Here is a 20,840-nt window from a genome sequence, read left to right as displayed (position 1 = left end):
ATATCAGTGGGCGAAAGTAAAGATTGAACAAGTGAGGGGAAAGGGAGGATCCCCGAGGGACTCCACATTCAAGTTGGACCTTAGGTGAACAAAAAGGGGGGAGGTGGATCGACTGAACCCGGTCTTTAATAACAGTTGATAAGCATTGTATGGAAATAATAAGACTAGGTAAAAAATCAGATTATTCTCGTCGTTAGGTGGATTGCGATACTTTATTTTAATCGATGCTCTGCATGGTTAATACTTCAATTATTAATACTTTATTTTACACGGAGAGCGTCCTGCTTCACTTCTGCCATGTCTAAGTGCTGGAAATAGGAGATATCCCCATTAGTTGATTTACTAGAACTCATTTTACCTGCGTTGTGAGCTTGGAAGGTTGAGTTAGCCTTGCCTGGTTTCAAATTCCTTACCATCAAATCACTACAGATGCCAACTGCAAACGTTTAGCTAAGTCATCTCACTGACGTTTAGGTTCAGTGGGTAAATTTGACTTTCTACTGATTTACTCCTAAAATTCCAGATATGACACACACCGAATTGTGCTTTGTGAATGAGGCTCTAAAAATACTAATTTAAAGTGAATCAATAATTTACAATATAGTACCTAGTCTTCACACTTAAAAAAAATTTGCTAACTTTTTGAAAAGGGAAATCAAGGAACCAGATATCATGTGAAAAGGGATTGTTGTGACATGTTTCAGCATTTTTCACAATTACATAATTTGTGTAATGATATATTTGCTTGTCTTCGGGTGAATTGGTTCCATTAGAGCTTCTTAGCCCATCTGGGACATCAAGAGCTGGTAAAACAGTAGACTGTACTAGCAGAAAATTCCTCTTTATCATCATGCTAATTTGTACCTACAGTTGATATGTTGAAAAAAAAAAATCATTGTCGATAATAAGCAGCAGAAGGATGGTAAATTACTGCTGAAAAAATGATGTGCATCAATGTATTTGAATAATGCAACCGATTATATAGGCTGAAGCTGACCAGAGGTACAAAAGTTCATCATTTTGTTTAGTTAAAAGCATTTAAGAGAATCTCAGTTATCATTCGCATTGCTTAAACCTTTTTATAAATGGTATTTTGTTTTCTTTTTTGATTCATAAAAATATTTAAACAAATCTACATTTTTTGCCAGTATTTACATGAGGAGCAAAATAGGATGTCTCAGCAAGAAAGATTTACCAAGTGATTTCAGCCTATTTTTTTTATTATTATTATAAAACCGCTCACACGCAGAAACACCCATGACGGGGAAAAAGAAACCAACATAAATAAATCTTACAAGTTAACAAAGGAATTGATTTATTCGTTGTAATCTGATTGAACAATTTCCTTATGAACAATTGAGGCAGACATAGAGGAAAGATTAAATGTGTTTATGTTTGCATAACCTAGTAACATATAAAACATATGTTACCACAGGCAAACATTAGTTCTCCAGGAAGGGCCGTGCAGCAAGGAAAATTTACTTAGCCAAACTTATAGTTGTGTTCCTTTTTTTGCTTAATCAGTTTTATTACGACTTTCGGGACCAAAAAAACAGAGAAACCAAAACCAGGGTCAGGATTAAATGTGTGCAGTACAGGACAATTGCCCAATAAAAAATACAATAAACATAGAAAGCAGACGTCACATTACAGACAATAAAGAAACAAAGAACATCAAAAACGCAAAGAGGCTACAATCAACATAACATTTATTGATTATGATACAAACTGATGCAATCTAATACTTCTTTTCAAAACGGCAGGCTTTAGGCAGAGTGTAAATAGGGAGTTCTTTGTACTGCACAGTAAGTAATTGTTGTTTTACTATTGCACCATATATTTTCATTTGGCCGAATTATAAACTGGTGACATTAATTAAAATTAAAAGGATAAGCTATTATTTCTGCCAGATTTAGGGATCGAATTTGTGATACTAACGCGCTATGCGCTACTAACCCCCAGATGCATAAAGCATCCATTTTGCGATTCCTTATTAGCAAAAAATAAGGATTCGCTGATAAGGAATAGCAAAATGCTATGCATGAAGAAATCGCTAAAAAAAGTAGATTTCCTAATATTCCTTAATTGCGAGTTGCAAATTGCGAGTCGCAATTAAGGAATACCTCCCCATTCATTCCTATGGGCTTAGAGGCCCATAGGAATGAATGGGAAGACATTCTCAATTTGCGATTAGCAATTAGCGAATCGCAAATTGAGAATGCAATTTCAAGGGTGCAGGGGTGTTCAAAGGACACCCTGTTGCACCCCTGAAATTAATCTGTGCACATATGTTGCGCACACACATGCCCTAAGGGCATGTGTGTGAGCAACATGAAACTTTGAAAAATGCACAAAAGTGCATTTTTCAAACTTTTTGCAAATTACCATGAAGTTCAACTTCATGGTAATTTGCTCCCTCTATTAGCGAAATCGCAAATTTTTTTACTTTGTTGCATTGCATTTAAGGAATCTCAATTTGGGATTCCTTAAATGCAATCGCAATTTAAGGAATATCAATTTAGAGATTTCTTCAATTGCGATTTTCGCATTTCGGATGATGCATCCCAAATGCAAAAATACAGGTTGCAAAGGGGCAGATTCTGAGAATCTGCCCCTTTGCGACCAGATTTTTTTTTCATGCATCTGGACCTAAGTCCTTTCTAGACTTGACTTGTAGGACCATTTCATTAACTTTGTCTAGTTTGTCATCTGTTATGGAGGTTGTCAACTCTCCCTTGAACCTAGTTTGCCCTGGTGTCATGAAGGCAGTGTCAGTAACAGAAAGAAAACAGGACTGTAAGGGCCCTGTTTACTGTATCATCTATAATTGTGACTCCTTATCTCCCCCCTAATAACTCAGCCTGCAAAAAGGTGATTGATGAAGGACAGAGGGGCGAGGGGCAACATTTAATCCTTTGTTAAAATCAGGGGTCAAGGTTGTGTTTTGTCCCTTCTGCAACGCTTGGGATTCTGATGAATCAATCTATGATATGAACAAAAAAGGGTATTGCTTTGATGTTCAAGTATATCATAAAGAAAGCAGGGCCCAACATAAATAAAAAGAAAAATGTCTGACCCCATGCCTCAAAGGACTTGCAAAAAGGACAATTGGCAATGTCAATATGTCTGGCTTTATAAAACTGCAATCTTCACTCACAAAGGCACACGATCACCCTGTATTCACATGGGCACACCTCCCACCCTGCCCGAAAAGAAGTGATGGAGCTCTGGGCCCTTCTGCCTAATCACATGCTATGCCAACATGTGGGTGGAGTCAAAGTCTCTCTCTCAGAAGTACTTCCTAAAGCTCTTTTTCTGTTGATCACAGGAGGTCTGGCGATAGGTGTGCTGTCATCCAGACCTAAAAACCAATGCGTGCAATGACTCGCATTGAGCATGCCCTCAAAAGCAATACGCGCAATTACTTATGTGGAGCATGCCCTTCCATGCAGGGCTTATATAACATATGTATGCCACACTTAGCTTTCTCCCCTGAACACACTAGTGGAAGTTCACCATTAAAGGCAACCTCTAAAGACCCTGAGAATGTGGGAGTTTGAGAGCTTCAGAGAATTTATTCACCTGGACTTAGTTTAAAGCTATTTCGTTCACACTGGTCCGGGCACTACCAAGAATATATTTTGAGGGTTGTGATGCTCCATATCCCTTTTGCTTGGAATAGGGGTGCTTCTCATTCCGCGTCCTTCTCCCTTGATTCCACTTTCCATCTCATCCTCCTATTCCTCAAAGATGTACATCCTGAAAATTCATTGTATGTCCAAGTGATGAAATCCAAGTAAAAAAAAACAAATACATAGTCACATTGGCTGACGATGAAGTGTGACCATATCCCAGTTTTGCCAAAGCCTTTCCAGTCTTGCACTGGACGGAGATCTGCGGTTATTATTGTTATGTATTGTTTACTGTTTATAGGTTTTATATAGTGCTAACTAGACCCAAAGGTATCAGAGCACTTTTCATATAATGCAGATCGTTCCATAGAAATACATACATATATACAGATCATTCCATAGAGGTACGTACATACATATAGACCAAGAAAAACGTTGTGCAGTCAAGGTAGTTACAAAATGAGGACATTAGAACAGCACAAGTTAATGGCGTGAATGACAAAGATGAAGCTTAAACAATCAAATGCCCACCTTAAAGGGTCTAAAAGGATTGGGTGTAATCAGTGGGAACATAACTTAGTTTGTTAGAGTATTAAAGTATTTGTTGAGCAGTAGGTGTTTAAGGTCCCGTTTGAAGCATGGAAAGGATGGGTTACAGCGGAGATCTCTAGGGAGTGGGTTCCAGATCCTAGGAGCAATTCCAGAGATTGAGCGAGTCTGTGAGGATTTCTTTTTCAGTTTGGGAGGTATGAGAAGAGGTGAGTTGGAGCTTCTCAGAGCCCTGGCTCTTCCTAGTTTGGAACGTTTGGAACCTGGGTAGTTTGGGTTATGAGTGTGAAAGGCTTTGTGGGTGATGCAAGCAGACTGGTAGATGCACCTTCCTTCCATGGGAAGCTGCAGTTAACCTAGTACTGTAGCAGGAAGGTGTGAGAGGGCTGGGAGCTTCATTGCAATGCTCATGCCAGGCAGACTCACCTGCGCATATAACGCTCCTTTGCCATGACTCCATGACAGAGGCAGGAAGGCGGCAGAGAGAGGCACAACACTCTACATACAGCCTGGCCCTGGAAATTTCTGTGTACTCTGCATGGCTTGCCTGGCCCCAGTATATATCTGTTTTGGAGTCTTTGCTCCACTGGTGATGAAACAGGGTCACATGATGTGAAGTCCAGTCTAATAATACAAGACCTATGCCTGGGCCTGCGAGCAGCCAAAAGGCATGGGCTGGTGCTTCCAAGTTTTTCTTTCTCAGCAAGACTGCCACCTGTTGGCCGACCAGAAGAACCCCAGTGGACAAAAACAAGTGTCAGTGGTGTCCACCTGCACAAATTCAGTGCTGGTTCTGGGTTAACCAAAAAATCAATGTGTTACACATTGGGTTAGCACAATAGGTCGTGGGTCCTTGTAGCCGAAATAATTGTAATCACAAAGTCCGTTGTAAGCTGTGGTCACGTGCATAAATATATTTGTGCAAATGAGGCCTTTTGCAGAGAACTGCACAAATGTAAGCATCGCTCTCTGAAATATCCAACATTAGAAGAAGGGTATAGCCAATCAGATGACCAAATAGAAAGGTGAAGTGAAGATTAATGCTTAAAAAAGAACACACAATAATCAAGTCTTGCCAGTTTCATGAACCCTATTACACGACCGACTAGTATTGTTACCTGTCACAGCTACACATTGCAGTTAGCTTCACTGGAAGGCAGGATGTGGTCTGGTGAAGGCATATGAAGTGCATTCTAGTTATCCTTAAGTTACAATGATATACAAACTATGTACACCACACCCGGCACAATCACAAATTCTTTGCGGAGTCCTTGGGCCCTTAATACAAAAGGGCCAGGAAAGGATGTTTTCTGCACCCGGTAAATACCAAACTACTACAGCCGACTGAGGTATTTACCAAGTGCTGTAAATACCACCTATTTGAAGTTTTGCTCTGGAAGATGAAGAATTAAAACAGAGTTGGTGTTTAACTCACCAACTTGCAAATGTATCAGAATTGACCACATTTGTGCATATGGATAGGAATTTACCCCTGCCACCTGTAATAGGGGCCTCAGTATAAACTGCCCCAATAGTCATTGCATGACTTAGGCAGCCAAACACTATTCAATGCATTCCACATTCCATACTCCAGCCAGAATACCCACAGGCATCCATGACACCCATGATGGAGCGAATCGGATACAATGCAGAGGGACCCACAGGCGTCCACTGCAGGTGAATTTGCCCACAACTCCCCTATGACTCAATGGAAATACTTTCCTTATTTGATTGATGGTTTGTCAAAAACACCCTGGGCATCATCAGCACTAGACTGTTCCCTCACCTCTCCCCAGGACAAAATTGACTTGATTAGCCACACCTGAGTAGCATGCCCTTCTCTCGCCTATGGTACTTACACTCTGGCAACTCTCCTGCATGTGGTCTTAAGTTGTTCAAGTGCAGGTTGTGTTTTTCTGGGAATCTACGATTAATTCCATCCTCTGTGTGAAATCTTATTTACGCACAGGGTGGAATTATGAGTTTGGTTTTATTTAACTCGTCCGATAATTATCTGATACATTAAAACTTAAGGTATTTACTGTATCATGGAGATTTGTTGTGTGTTAAACACCAGGACCCACATTTTAGTCTCCATGAACTAGTAATTGGTGTTATTTATCGCACTTGATTAAAAACTTACTCGTAGTACGGTTATTTATCAGGGGAGTTAAATAATGCCTCCGCTTGTCCTCTTACCATACTGTACTATTTGATGGCTCAATAGGAAACGTCTACTCACCCCCTCCTACTCCTTCAGTGTCTGTAGATGAATAATTTGGATGGCCTCCTTAAGGACGCCGCTCAAACTCAAAGTTGAACTTGTTAGACCACCTTGCCAATGACTCTGGAGGCTGCTCTGAAGTTCAATCACCAAAGTCTGGTAACTGTTGTCTTACCATAAGCGGCTAAGACAAGGAACAACACTCCAATTCTAGCTACCATCTTCCTACTCTATACCATTCGGTGCCCCTCGCACCCCAAGCCAGAGATTCAACCACAGCTATTTTTAGAGATATTCTTAACCAGTCAATGTTGTCAATTCTTTGTTTCTATACAGTTGTACTGGAATTAAGAATGAAATCTCGTTAAAAGGAAGAATCCGCAACATCGTATTTTCCAAACAGCCCAAAAGACGGACGTCCTGAAGTGAATAAGGCTGCCAATAATGGTCCACACGGCACCCTTATTTCATTGGACCCATTTCAGACTGGCACAGTGCCTGTCTACTCTAAAAAAAATATGCTGTCTACAGTGCCGGCGTGAACTCAGTCGCCATTTGCGCCTGTGCTGAGGATAGCGCTTAACTCCTTCAGTGCTCATGAGTCAGAGTGGAGCTGTGCTCATGACGAGCTGCGCTCCGCCCATGCGCGATTGATTCCCTGGGTGTACAACCTTTACAACGCAACTTTTACCACGCAGTGCCTTTACGACGCAACTTTTACAACGCAAACCATTACAACGCATTGCGCTGGGGGGCGCTCTAGGATAGGGAATATATTTAATTTACTATCCAACACCTTCCCTACTATCCACGGGGACTGGAGTTGGAATAGTAAATTAAATAAATCACTATCCAGCGCCTGAAAGCACTATGCGTTGTAATGGTATTCGTTGTAAATACCGCGTTGTAAAGGCATGCGATGTAAAAGTATGCGTTGTAACGTCATACATCCGATTCCCTGCCTGTGCGGGCGAATAAATCAGTGGGCGGAGTCGTGACGAGCCCAGCTCGTCAAGAACACAGCTCCACTCTGACTCATGACGAGCTGGGCTCGTCACGAGCACCGCGGCGCCGTGCTTATCCCCCCACCCCCGCGCCCTGGAGGGATTACCTCCGCAGCGAAGGGGTTAAGTGTAGACAAGGCCATGGTTTGGGATTGTACCTGTGCATTTTATTGGAGTTGAACCAACCTCATTTTCAAGAGTGGACATGGATCCTCCCACTGGTGGGTGCAGCGTCTTCCTGTACCCGCCCAGAGGGAGATGCCTGGTGGTCCATGGCACCTCCCACAACCGCCTCCCAATAAGAGACCTGGGGCCCCCTCACTGCAGAGGCGCTGGAACTCGGGGTGCGAGAGGTGCTGCAGCACCCCCAGAGTAACCATGCAGGACTTCCTAATGAGATTGATCAATAAAGAGGCCTTTTGTTTTGTTTTAATCTTGTAGTAGCATGCAGCACTGTCTGTGCATTCAAAGCCAGAGGTCAAATGCCAGGCAATGTCTTCTGGCAAACCACTGTATTCTTTTTTTTTTAACACTGAGAGTAGTATTTATTTTTCTCTTCTCTTACTGCAACGTGAGTGAATTCTGTAACCAACTGACAATCATCCTGGGGTCAAGTGAGTGTGGGAGGAAAAGGCTGCAGCCTCTCAAATGTTTGGAATTCTTGTAAATGAACTTTACAAGTATTTCAAAATGTATCCACAGCAAGTAACAAACAAATGCCTGCTGCAGCTGCATCAAGAAAAATATAGGAAAAACATACAGTTGCAAGTGAGAGGTATATTTGTCTAATTCTGAAGTGTGATGGAAATAGAGACTTTAACAGGATGAAAAATAGACACTTCACTTATGTGATAAATATACACAGAAACCGAATGTACCACATAGGTTGAGCTGTAAAATTGCACGCCTTGTAAACATTTAATGGCCATTTCAAGAGGACAATTCAATGGACATTGTGCTGTCTGTAAATGGCAGTACCCCCTCCTCCCTGCTTTACTCCTATATTTGGGACAATGCGCTGTAAAACGCACCATTGGACGCTTAATACAACCCTAGCATTCTCCTGCTGTTTTTTTTTTTTTTTTGCAGAGTTTTATATAGCGCGAACTAGAACCGAACCGAATCAGTTATCAGAGCGCTTTACATAGCACCAGTTACATTACATGAGGACACGCTTTCATTTTAGGCACGGGGAGATTAAGTGATTTGCCCAGAATCACAGGGGGTTTTTGGCGTCGTTACCGAGACTCGAACCGAGTTCCCCAGGTCCGAGGTCGAGTGCCTTAGCCGTTAGGCCAACCCCTCTCCTGGTTGGGGTGTGGCGCATTTGCTACAATTCATGTAGCACTTGCTTTGATTTTTCACAAACCCTATTACCTGGGAGAGGATGTGGCACAGAGGCCAGAGCTGCCGACTCGAGAGCTGGGGATCCGGGTTCGAGTCTCGGCATCTTCACAGCATCCTGTGATTCTGGGCAATTCACTTATTCGCCCATGCCTACTGACATCGCCTAGATACCCTCACGGTTGATAAGCTGTGCTATATGAATCTACAAACTCCAGTGACGTAACATTGATGGCAGCACCCCCACTCTGAAAATGGTTCCAGCACCACTGCCCGTGTGACACTTTCTAAATGGCCCTCAATCACTATGCCTCCCGGCAGCTTCTTTGCCATTGTGCCCAAGTCTGTAATAAGCCTTGGGTGCAATGGGAAAGGCCTCCCTTATTTGCATGTGGCCATGCCCAGGCCCGGACAGGCCGTAGCGGGCACCGTGCAATCCCCAGGTGCGCCGCACGGGTGGGGGACGGTTTTGGGCCCCTGGGGGCCGTTTTTGTTACAGGGCCGTTTTTGCAGCAAACCGCCCCCCACCTTCCCGAATGTGGACCGGCAGAGCACTTTGCCAGGGCCGGTTTTGGTTCCCAGTCCGGCCCTGGCCTTGCCCCAAAGCAAACAAGGGAATGCCCCTTGTGATCTTGTTGGTGCACACCTAAAACCATCACAAACCACATTACTGAAGGGACAGTACAAGCGTGTGCGGCCCGTTATGTAATACCAAAATGCAAACAACGGTGGGTATACCCACTGCCCTCCTACAGAACTTTGTATAAGTTTGCACTTTGTCCACATGTTGAAATAATTTGAGTTTGACAAACAAGCCTATGACTTTTAAGTGGCAGATTCGATGTATGGCGGTCTGCTGACGTAGAAAATGTTCTGCACATCCGTGCCCTTAATAAATCAAACTTCTATAAGAAGCCAAGTCCTGGAGCTTTAGACATCAGAAAAATGAATGTGGCAATTTTTGCATTCCTTTAATTACACAATATCTGGCACGAAATCTGTTTCCCACATTGTGAAATAATCACGTGATCTCGGTGCGGTGGACAGGATCTACCAAAAGCAGCTGGGAAAAAAATTCGTATGAAAAGGGGGGGCCCTCGGCCCCCCCGCACGCATGGCGGCGCGGCGACCGCCTCACCTCCTCTCTCCCTCGGGTCCTTCGACGGTGGGGGCGTGCCCTGGGGGCGCGGCCCACCGCCGATTGGCCGGCGCCCCTCCTGACCCGGATTCAATGGACTGGTTCCGGGTCGGGGGGGGCGGGCGATAGGAGGGGCCACCCGGCCCCTCGGGAATAAGAAGTAGGGAGCGCCCAGGAGACCCCCTTGTCCCTGGACGCTCCCTCGCTGAACGTTGTGCCCCGCGTTCGGGGCTTCTTTGTTTTGTTAATAGTCTTGCTTTATTTTTCAGATCTCCGTTCGGCGTTGCGGAGCAGCAGGACCCCGCTGGATCAGGAGCTGTACCTGGAACGTCGTGATCTCTGTTTTTGTTGTCCGCAGGCCGAGGGAGCTGTGACCACGTGGGACACCGCCTTTGCCCGGGTGCATCGCCTCGCCGGGTGTGGAGAGCCGTCGGGAGCACAAGGGCGCGGAGGCGTCGGGGAGAGCGGGGTAACGACCGCCTTTGAGACGGTAAAGTAGCGTGTGGGGCAGGGAACTGCAGTAACGGGCTGCGGTAGCTGGGAAACCGGAGCGGGTGGCGCACGCTGTTCATGCAGCCAGGATTCGAAGCAGTTAGCGCAAGCCGGGGTTCTAGACGGCCTCTTTCACGGAAAATCTGTATCATCTGAGGAAATCCTCTAAATGTTTAATAATTGATAAAGGGGTGTGCTAAGCTCTCCGTGTGAAGGCTGTTAATTCATTTGTGTCCTTTGCGGTGGGGACCTAACGGTCGTAAGCGCGGGGGCGAATTACATAAGCATAATTGGGGTGAAGATCATTTAGCTCGTTTTACGTGCATTTCCTTATTCACGCGCTGGTGTTCACGGGGCTGTTTTGAAAGCGACCATACAGGGAAGTGAAGCAGGGGCGACCAGGGCAGCACCTGGATGGGAGACCCCTAGGTTAATTTTACAATTTCAAGGATAAAGCTAGGTGGCGTGGGATAATTGTTTTGTAATAATTGTTTAAAGAGTGTTGTGCATTGCCCTACCCGATAATTGCCTTATGAATTCTGTTTAGATAGGTGACTTTGACTTTGATCAAAGGGGGGCAATTGTTGGTAAGAAGTTAAATCAATAGGTATTTAAGCCCCCTTTTTAGCTGGTTTAAAGAGAGAGTTTTGTGTTGTTGTCTACATCTAAAGTTTAGGGGTGCACATCGCCAAAAAACTAACGGGCGGGGGTTCAAGCCTCCATTGTATGTAAATTGGGCTTGTATAAGCCTGCTCCTGTGTTAGCGCACGGTGTTAATACATCTCTCCATTTCAGGCACTTAACGACGTTATTTCGTGCAGATTCACTCATTTGACGTGGCGTAAGGACGTACGGACGGTCAACACCCAACCTGGTGCGCAGGACTGGTCGGTAAGAGGGGTACGGGGGGCTGGCATTCATCGCTCCTGGTGGCCGCCGGGTGGGTCTACATTAGGTTTACTCACCCCCTTACATAAGCGGACAAGCCGCTAGTGTTGCGGTCGCCGTTGCATGGTGCTGAAAGCCCCCTGGTGACCCTCCATCTGAAAGGTACACACAGCTGACCTGTTGGGAACTAAGTAGGCAGCGGGTGTTTTTTGGGGTTAGCGTCATGCCAGGTCCAAGGGGTGGAAAAAGGGGGTCCAACATGGAGGCTATGATGCGGGCTATGATGCGGGAGATGAGCGACATTAGGCAACAGCTAGGACAAATTAAGGAGCGGGAAGCTCGGTTGGAGGATAGAGAGGGCGAGGCACCGGGCCCGTCCGGGAGACCGATCCGCAAGAGGGTGGCACCAGTGCCAAGAGGGGAATTTGTCACCCCGCAAGGGAAACCTAGGTCCAAACGACCCAAGGAGGCGGTCCCCACCCCAGGCCCAGTGGATCCGTTACCCGCCGCACCGCCCGCGGTGGTTCCACCCCCGCATGTGCCTACACCCATTGCCCCTGTGGTGCCGGTGCCGGCAGGTCAACCAGTAGACGCTGGGTCTGCCCCCGCACCGGTGCCCACAATCCCGGGTACAGGCGGGCCACACCCGGCGCCCGCCCTGCCAGCTGTGCCAGGACCACTGGGCATAACCCCAGTGGTACCTGTTGTCCCGGGGGGTAATGTAGATTCAATGCCACCCGAATTGTTGTCTCAGTTAACGGCCATGATGCCATGGCTCCAAAAAGGGGGAGCCTTCCCGAATTCTGCAGACCATGCGGCAGAGGCGGCAAGGTTTGTAGAAAAAATCAGATCGGCACCGGTCGCCGACAGTGTTGCATTGCCAATTTCTTCTCCCCTGACAGGTACAAGTGTTCCCCAGCTGGACGGAGTAAAAGGGCAGCCGCCCCCGGTGCCCGCACTTGGTAAGGAAGTGGCATTGCCGCTCTTGGGGGACGGTGTGATACCTTCCAGGAGCGAAAATCTAGCTCAGCATGTGTCTTTAGCTGTGAAAGAAATGATTTGGGCTGATAAATACGTGTACATTTATTCTTTATTGTTGGATAATAGGGAAATGGAGCAGGCAAAAGCACTGAAAGAGTGGATGCTCCCAAGTGAATGGAGGGCGCAGTGTACTAGATTCAGGGTTGAGGAAAATCTCAATAATTGGATGCAAGCATGGGCTGTTTTCACTGCAGTTAAGGCTGAGCGTCCTCCAGATCTGCAGGCTGCATTGGCTTGCTACTCGAGCAGGATTGTGGGGTGGAGTCAACAGTATTCTGGGGAAGCATGGAAGGGTTATGATGTCAACTTTAGGAAGGCATTGGAATTCAATAGATCGTTGCCATGGGACTCGGTAGATTCCATGGCTTGGCACAAACAGTTCTCTGACACTGCACCGCCCCCTCAGTTCGGTGCGGTCAAGGTGTTCACTAGACCGCAGCAGCCCTTTCGGCCCCCCCAAACGAGTGAAATACCTGGGAAATTTAGGGCAGGTGGGTCAGAGAAGAAAGGGGTGTGCTGGGATTTTAATAGGCGCACCTGCACAAGGGCCGCGTGCAAATTTAGGCATGCATGTTCCTCCTGTGGGCACCCCTCTCATCCAGAAACTACCTGTAGGTCCAAGCAAGGTAACACAGGACGGAGGGGTAGGGGAAAGCCACTATAAGTCAGACAGGTTACGCCCCCCCACTCCAGTGGATGTGGTGGCAATGATTCCATTGTTGAACAGATACCCTGACCACAAAGCGGCCACCCTACTCCAGGAAGGTTTTTCTAAAGGTTTTAGGATCCCGGCCGGGGGATACACAGGCAGTGCGCACTGTAGAAATCAATTATCAGTCACACACAATCCGGCTGTTGTGGCCGCCAAAATTGACAAGGAGCTTTCCTTAGGCAGGATATCTGGCCCTTTTTCTACAGTGCCAGTACCCAATTTTGTGTGTTCCCCACTGGGAGTTGTCCCCAAGAAAGAGAAGGGGCAATTCAGATTGATCCATAACCTGTCAGCGCCAAAGGGGGCCTCACTGAATGATGCCATTGACGAAAGTATCTGTAGTGTTAAGTACGCCTCTTTTGATCAGGCTGTTACCTTATTGCAGGCCACTGGACCCGGGGCGCTGATGGCGAAATCAGACATAGAGTCCGCCTTCCGCCTCCTCCCAGTCCACCCGGCGGACCAGCATCTTTTAGGTTTCACCTTTAGGGAGAGGTTCTACATGGACAAATGCATGCCTATGGGTTGTTCTATTTCTTGCGCCTACTTTGAGATGTTTAGTTCATTTCTTGAATGGGCCATGAGACAAGTGACGGGCCATCAAAGGGTCATGCATTACTTAGATGATTTCCTCTTCCTCGGTACACCGGGTTCTCAGGAGTGCGCACTGGCATTGCAGGAATTTTGCGTGCTCATGCGGGCTTTTGGGGTCCCGCTTGCGCCTGGGAAGACGGTGGGCCCGACCACCTGCTTGGAATTTCTGGGCATAGAGATTGACTCAATAGAGAGATGTTTTAGACTACCTAAGGACAAGGTGTGCAAATTCAAGACATCGCTACAGTTATGCCTCCGGAAGGAGAAGGTCACTTTGCAGCAATTACAGGAGGTGGTAGGGCAACTGAATTTCGCACTAAGAATCATCCCAATGGCTCGCCCCTTCTCTCGCTCCATCGCGCACGCGATGAAGGGGCTGAGGGAAAAGCACCACCGCACGCGCCTATCGTCTGAAATTCGCCAGGATATGCTTATTTGGATGGCATTCCTGGAAGATTTTAACGGTAGGGTGGTCTGGCCCGATCCGCTCACGACATCAGCGGAGTTGGGACTATGGACTGATGCGGCCGGTAGTGTGGGCTTTGGTGCCATCCTAGGGAATAGGTGGGTTGCTCAACAATGGCCAGAAGAATGGAACACATGGGGTTTGCTCAGCAACATTGGCTTCCTGGAACTTTTTCCAATATGGGTGGCACTGATGGTTTGGCCCGAACACCTATGTAACCAATCAGTGGTGTTTTGGTCAGATAACATGACAGTGGTGGAATGTATCAATCAGCAGGGGGCGCGGTGTCCTTTCATACTTCGTCTGATCAAGGAAATTGTTCTGCGGTGCCTTAAACTGAATGCTAATTTTAGAGCCAAACATGTCCCTGGTGTTTTAAACAATGCTGCTGACTCCCTTTCTCGCTTCAAAATGCAGGTTTTCAGGGAACATCTCCCCACAGCAGACCCCTCGCCAGCACACTTCCCGGCAGTACTTTGGCAGATTGGTGCCCCAGATTACAAGACCTCGTGGTCGCTAGCCTAGCCCCCAGGACCAAGACGGCTTACGAAGGGGCGTTTCTGTCTTATTGTTCTTTCTTGGGGCCACAGTGGGAAGTGCTTTGGGCGAAGGAGGATGGGTTTGCAGCTTATTTAGAGTGGATGCACAAAGAGGGGCGCTCAGTGGCAGCGGCAACCAGACATAGGGCAGCAGTGTCATTCTTCGCTCAAGCTAGGGGCTTCCGGGATCCCACTAATACCTTTATGATACGCAAGGCTTTAAGGGGATGGCGCCGTATTCAGGGACACCAGAAGGATAAGAGGAAGCCCATGGGGTTGGCCCGGCTAACAGCCTTACTGGGCAGGCTGGAGATTGTTTGTAACTCGGAGTGGGAAGTGCTTCTTTTTAGGGCGGCATTCTCCCTTGCATTTTATGGGGCACTGAGAATTAGTGAACTTGTGGCAGGATCCAAGTCTGACATACTAGGTGGCTTGCAGAAGGCTGGGGTGACGATAAGGGGTGACACCATGTGGGTGACTATCCAGAAATCAAAGACCGACCAGGAAGGTAGGGGTCACACCATAGTTCTGCAACGGGCTCCCGCCAACCCGTGCTGCCCTGTGAGGCACGTAGAATCACTCATGGGACTATTGGTCGGTTCAGCAGGCAGGGCGTTGCTTTGTCACGCCGACGGGAGCCCCTTGACCAGGTATCAATTCAGGAGAGTGTTCGAAATAGGGGTTACAAAAGCGGGTCTTGATCCTAGAGATTTTGGATCTCATTCCTTCAGGATTGGGGCAGCAACGGAGGCGGTGGCGGGGGGCCTCCCAGTGGAAAGAGTGAAGGCAATTGGGAGGTGGTCGTCAGACTGCTATAAACGTTATGTTCGGATTGACATGCTATGATTACCTGTCACTCACGCTTGGTCTCTTTCCGCTCTCTTACAGTTTCTCAGACCTGTTACGCAGGGGAGGAATTTGTCGTCGGGCACCGCCAATATTCATCGGCACGGAGCGGCGAACAGGAAACAACAAAGAACACTGTCTGGATTGTCGGTCATTCATATGTAAAGCGAGCGGAATGTGTCTTCCTGTCAGGTGACAAGAAAGAAAGGGCGGCACAACTAGGGTTGAATATCACGTTCTTTGGCAGAGGAGGGTTGTGTCTTCACGAGTTTCGGGGATTCTTCCAAGGGCTGTTAGCACGCCAGCGGGCTCCACCGTCAGTGGTGATACTTCACCTTGGGGAGAACGATTTGGCAACACTGGGCAGGCGCATCTTGATTGAGGAGATTATCTCAACAGCGGGTTGGATAGCTAGGACCTGCCCAGGGTGCACACTAGTATGGTCACAACTAATACCTCGACTTCAGTGGCGGGGGGGTCATTCGGTCAGGGCGTTGAATCACTCGGTAAAGAGGATCAACACACGGTTGGATAGGTTGTTTCGAACCCCCGTGTTGCAGTCAATACCTCATGGGTGCATCTGGGGTCACAAGTATTACTTGAAGGACGGGGTTCATTTGACAGAAGAGGGTAATGTCCTATGGTCTGACAATATCTGGGCTTGGCTAGAGGGCTGGGATAGGAGGAGTGTGTCCTTAGGCAGGGGCTAGAGGGGGAGGCCAGATCGTCGGTTAACAATACTGGCCTGTGGCGGTAAGGTCATTATCGGTGAGCACATATTTGAGGTCTGAGGGGGCGGGCATCATCCTATGGAGGTTCCCGCCCGGGGGGAGGGGCCTGCGGGCCACTCCCAGTACTCCAGGGGCAAGGTAATATGCAAAGGAGCGCGGGTAGGAGTAGTTCACGCTTTCCTTAGGCTGGTAGCCACCCCGCGCGCGTGGACTCATGACGCCACCGGCGCAGAGTAAGGGCCCTCCTTTAGTGGGTAAATGGAGTTTGGGGCGTAGACCGGGCAATTCCCGGGGTAACACTGCGCATGCGCACTTCTAGGGGGAAGGCGCAGCTTGTAGGACCTGACACCGGTAGTGACCCTGCCATATGGCCAGAAATGTACAAAAATCAAGGTAGGATGTTTAGTTTAAGCTAGGAACAACTTGTATTAGAGTTTTGTTAAGGTCAGGCTCTCAAACTTGTTGATAACAATTGTATAACTGAATGTCCTGCTGATTTTTGTATTCATTGTTGATTATGCAATTAAAACCTTTTTAATTTCATACTTTAATAAATACGGCCGGGCGACTAGCGCCCGCCTTCCAAAAAGTAAAACACGTCTCGTGTCCACGTTCCTGGGTGTTGGGTGCCGGATTGGGGGGGAGGCGGCAGCTAGTCGCTGACCATGTGAAAAGGGGGGGCCCTCGGCCCCCCCGCACGCATGGCGGCGCGGCGACCGCCTCACCTCCTCTCTCCCTCGGGTCCTTCGACGGTGGGGGCGTGCCCTGGGGGCGCGGCCCACCGCCGATTGGCCGGCGCCCCTCCTGACCCGGATTCAATGGACTGGTTCCGGGTCGGGGGGGGCGGGCGATAGGAGGGGCCACCCGGCCCCTCGGGAATAAGAAGTAGGGAGCGCCCAGGAGACCCCCTTGTCCCTGGACGCTCCCTCGCTGAACGTTGTGCCCCGCGTTCGGGGCTTCTTTGTTTCCCACCCACCATCCCTTGGTACAAAGTTTAAGCAGCGTTAAGTCCGGTTTAATGGTAAGTTGCAAAGGTATGAACCGCGGGAGAGAGTAGGTTGTTGTTGTATTTGTGATCTGTTGTTAGGACTTTTTCCCCTTTGTAGAAAAGTGATGTGTGAAGTGAACTGTATTTGAAGATATGTGTCTTTAGGCCTTTTTTCCCTTTGTAGCTATACGTTGATATTGTAATTTTGAGTAACATGAGTGAACCGAATTGTAATGTTATGCCATGTCGTTAGGCCTTTTTTCCCCTTTTAGCTATGCGTGGATACTGTTATTTATTAGCCAGTGTAGTTGTCCTTTAGAATTTTTTCCATAGGTCGTCGTATTTATTAGGTATGGGACATGCGGTAAGGTCATTATCGGTGAGCACATATTTGAGGTCTGAGGGGGCGGGCATCATCCTATGGAGGTTCCCGCCCGGGGGGAGGGGCCTGCGGGCCACTCCCAGTACTCCAGGGGCAAGGTAATATGCAAAGGAGCGCGGGTAGGAGTAGTTCACGCTTTCCTTAGGCTGGTAGCCACCCCGCGCGCGTGGACTCATGACGCCACCGGCGCAGAGTAAGGGCCCTCCTTTAGTGGGTAAATGGAGTTTGGGGCGTAGACCGGGCAATTCCCGGGGTAACACTGCGCATGCGCACTTCTAGGGGGAAGGCGCAGCTTGTAGGACCTGACACCGGTAGTGACCCTGCCATATGGCCAGAAATGTACAAAAATCAAGGTAGGATGTTTAGTTTAAGCTAGGAACAACTTGTATTAGAGTTTTGTTAAGGTCAGGCTCTCAAACTTGTTGATAACAATTGTATAACTGAATGTCCTGCTGATTTTTGTATTCATTGTTGATTATGCAATTAAAACCTTTTTAATTTCATACTTTAATAAATACGGCCGGGCGACTAGCGCCCGCCTTCCAAAAAGTAAAACACGTCTCGTGTCCACGTTCCTGGGTGTTGGGTGCCGGATTGGGGGGGAGGCGGCAGCTAGTCGCTGACCATGTCCATTTCAGCCAATCTGAACTTACTTTTACATCTGATGAAGTGGTTACAATAGGTCAGACCTGTAGGCCTCCCAAAACGACATGGGAACTGTTCTGTTATCTAACTGTTTGGAGTTTGGACACTATTCCATCCTTAATAACTTTGCCAATTTGCTCGACACTTTGGAAAAATACGGTTCAACTTCCAGGCTTTCATTTTACCAATTTTGGTGTCGGCGGATTAAAGAGTGTAAACGTTAAAATGGGGCTAACAAAACAAATGTTTTTTTCCAGTTCACATGAAAGGTCTCCTAGGCAAAGTCACCCATGAATACTGAAAACAGCTGAATGGAAGTAGGGCAAATTAGAGTCAGGGCCAATGGAATTATGCAGTTGTGCAGCTGTGGTATTTTGCGCATAATTATGCATTTGCCACCTTTGCCACATAATCCATGAATCTGCTGCACAATTTGCACAATTTTCATATTTACAAAAAATAATTATTTCTAGCTCAGGTGGATCAAAAGTTCCACCAAAAAAAAAGTGGTTCTGCGCGATGGTAGACCCTTTATAAAGATTAACTGTTGACCTTTCTATCACTGATTGCTGAATGCAGGTGTTGAACTGATATTGCGGTGTAGCTCTGCCCAGGCAGTACTGCAAGGTGCAGAAACGACAAACTAATGAAATAACATAGTCACGGATCGTATCACACGGTGCAGGATAATTTGCCTTTTCTTCCCACATAATTGTTTCAACCCTGCCACATAATTTGACCCTCCATTGCCACAACATTCTGGTAGCCCTCATTATTGTATGTGTGAAATAATTTGTGAGGTTACAAAGATGGAATTGGTGGTGTAGGGTTTAAGGTTAACCTGCTAACTTACCAGTTGTTTTCCTTGTCTTTTAACTTTCTCTTTCTATTGACCTTAATTAAGCCTCGACTAAAGCTATCTTCTTCAATTCATATCAATTTCCAAAACTCAAAATATTTGGAAAAACAGTGGTTACCAAACTGTGAAATAACACAAAGAAGGGCACCGGCCATCATACTGTAATAGGTGAGAAGTGGCTCATGGTTTCAAATGTAGTGAAAGATCATAGAAATCCTTTTGTTATTTTAACTACATAACACCTTGGGGCAGATTTACAACCCCCGTCTGCCACATTTGTGCCGCCGTTGCGTCACTTCTGTGATGCAGCGGCAGCGTAAACCATGCGCCACGTTGCACCTTATTTACAACGTGACGCATCTAGGGATATGCTTCACGTTGTAAAGCCCTGCGCCACATGAAACCTGCGTCAGGTTTTTATGTGGGCGTTATGGCGCTGGGGGAGGCATTCCATCACAGGAACGCCTCAGAAAAGTGCCGACGCCGCTGCGTCACAACCTTGTGCCTGCTTGAAGCAGGCGTAAGGCGTGACGCACCAAGTTGAGGATAGGCCTGGTTGGAACAGTGCTGGAGTTGCGTCGCGCCCGTGACACAACTACAGCACTGCACGAACCTTACACCGGCAGATGCAACACACATCCGTTTATCCTTGCACCATAGTGTGCCGCATTGTAAATGCCGCGCATCTGTGGTGGCGCAAGGGTAAATTTGTGTAACGCATCTTCTCTGGTGCATCCCTGCTGATTTGCAGGGATGCACCAGGAAACGTAAATCTGCCCCCTTGTATTTTTGCCCTCTTCCAATGGCCAGCAGAGAGCCACTAGAAGGTGTTAATACTTTACTGCTTTATAAAAGAAATTAAATAAATAAGTAAAATAAACTCCCGCAACCAACCATATCTCAAAGGTTCTGACACAACCGAGGAAGCAAATGACACTGAATTAAACATACATTTATAGGGCTAATTGAGCTTATTCAGATATAAGCTTTGCAGTGTCATACTGACTCTTTGCTGAGTAGAACCACACTGTTGTTATCACACAACCACCACAGAGATGCACAACTATGTCCAGTAGGCCTGGGAGGCCTCTTCTTACTGAGGAAGACACAGATATGATCAAACCAACTGCAGCCAAAAGTAGGCCCCCCTGGCCTTGAAGAAGGTTGTTCGGCTATGAAACTATAGACTCAAGGTAGACTTACACTGGTCTCGGCTGATAAATTGAGGTATGGTGTTCAACTGAAGAGTGCTTGGATTCGGCGTCCCGACCAGCTTGTTCTTGGCCATTTTTGTGTTCGCCTTGGCAAACTCTAGCCGAAGGGTTTGTGGAATTTCAGGATCAAATCGAATTCCCTGCATAAAAAATCAATAAAAGTGCGTTAAGTGGAATTCATTACTAAATAGGACAGATACTTTCATATAGGAAGAGTCACAGCCGAAAAAGAAAACCAACAACATTGGATGGTTCCTTGCATACCTATTGTGAGCCATTGGTGCCATTCTCTCCCAGGCTTTTACCCAACTGTGCATGTTCCAGAATTTATTCAAATATATATTTTTAAAATGTATCTTTATTGTGTTTTAACAATTTGCCAGCTTGCGACAGCCTAACAGAAACTGTTCCATTATCATATTAACATAACCCACCCGTACCTCATCGCCCTCCAGCATTGCTACTCCAGCACTCCTCCACATTTATGTATATTGCATGTCCATAATCTATTGATTTTTTCACCGGCATAATCATATCACTATACGATATCCC

General features: G+C 47.0%; 1 protein-coding gene across 2 annotated transcripts in view; it reads right to left on the bottom strand.

Moving 5' to 3' along the window:
* Nucleotides 1-20,840, bottom strand: part of RBPMS (RNA binding protein, mRNA processing factor) — a 701,414-nt gene that overhangs the window by 244,041 nt on the left and 436,533 nt on the right. For both annotated transcript variants that reach the window (XM_078676496.1, XM_078676497.1), the window contains exon 5: nt 20,278-20,428. In XM_078676496.1, coding sequence (XP_078532622.1) covers nt 20,278-20,428 — 151 coding nt within the window. The remainder of the gene's footprint in view (nt 1-20,277; nt 20,429-20,840) is intronic.

The sequence above is a fragment of the Lissotriton helveticus genome, chromosome 2_1 (genome assembly GCF_964261635.1).
Source record: "Lissotriton helveticus chromosome 2_1, aLisHel1.1, whole genome shotgun sequence".
In the NCBI taxonomy this organism is placed as follows: domain Eukaryota; kingdom Metazoa; phylum Chordata; class Amphibia; order Caudata; family Salamandridae; genus Lissotriton; species Lissotriton helveticus.
The sequence above is the reverse complement of the archived record's forward strand: the minus strand, read 5'-3'. Positions and strand labels throughout refer to the sequence as shown.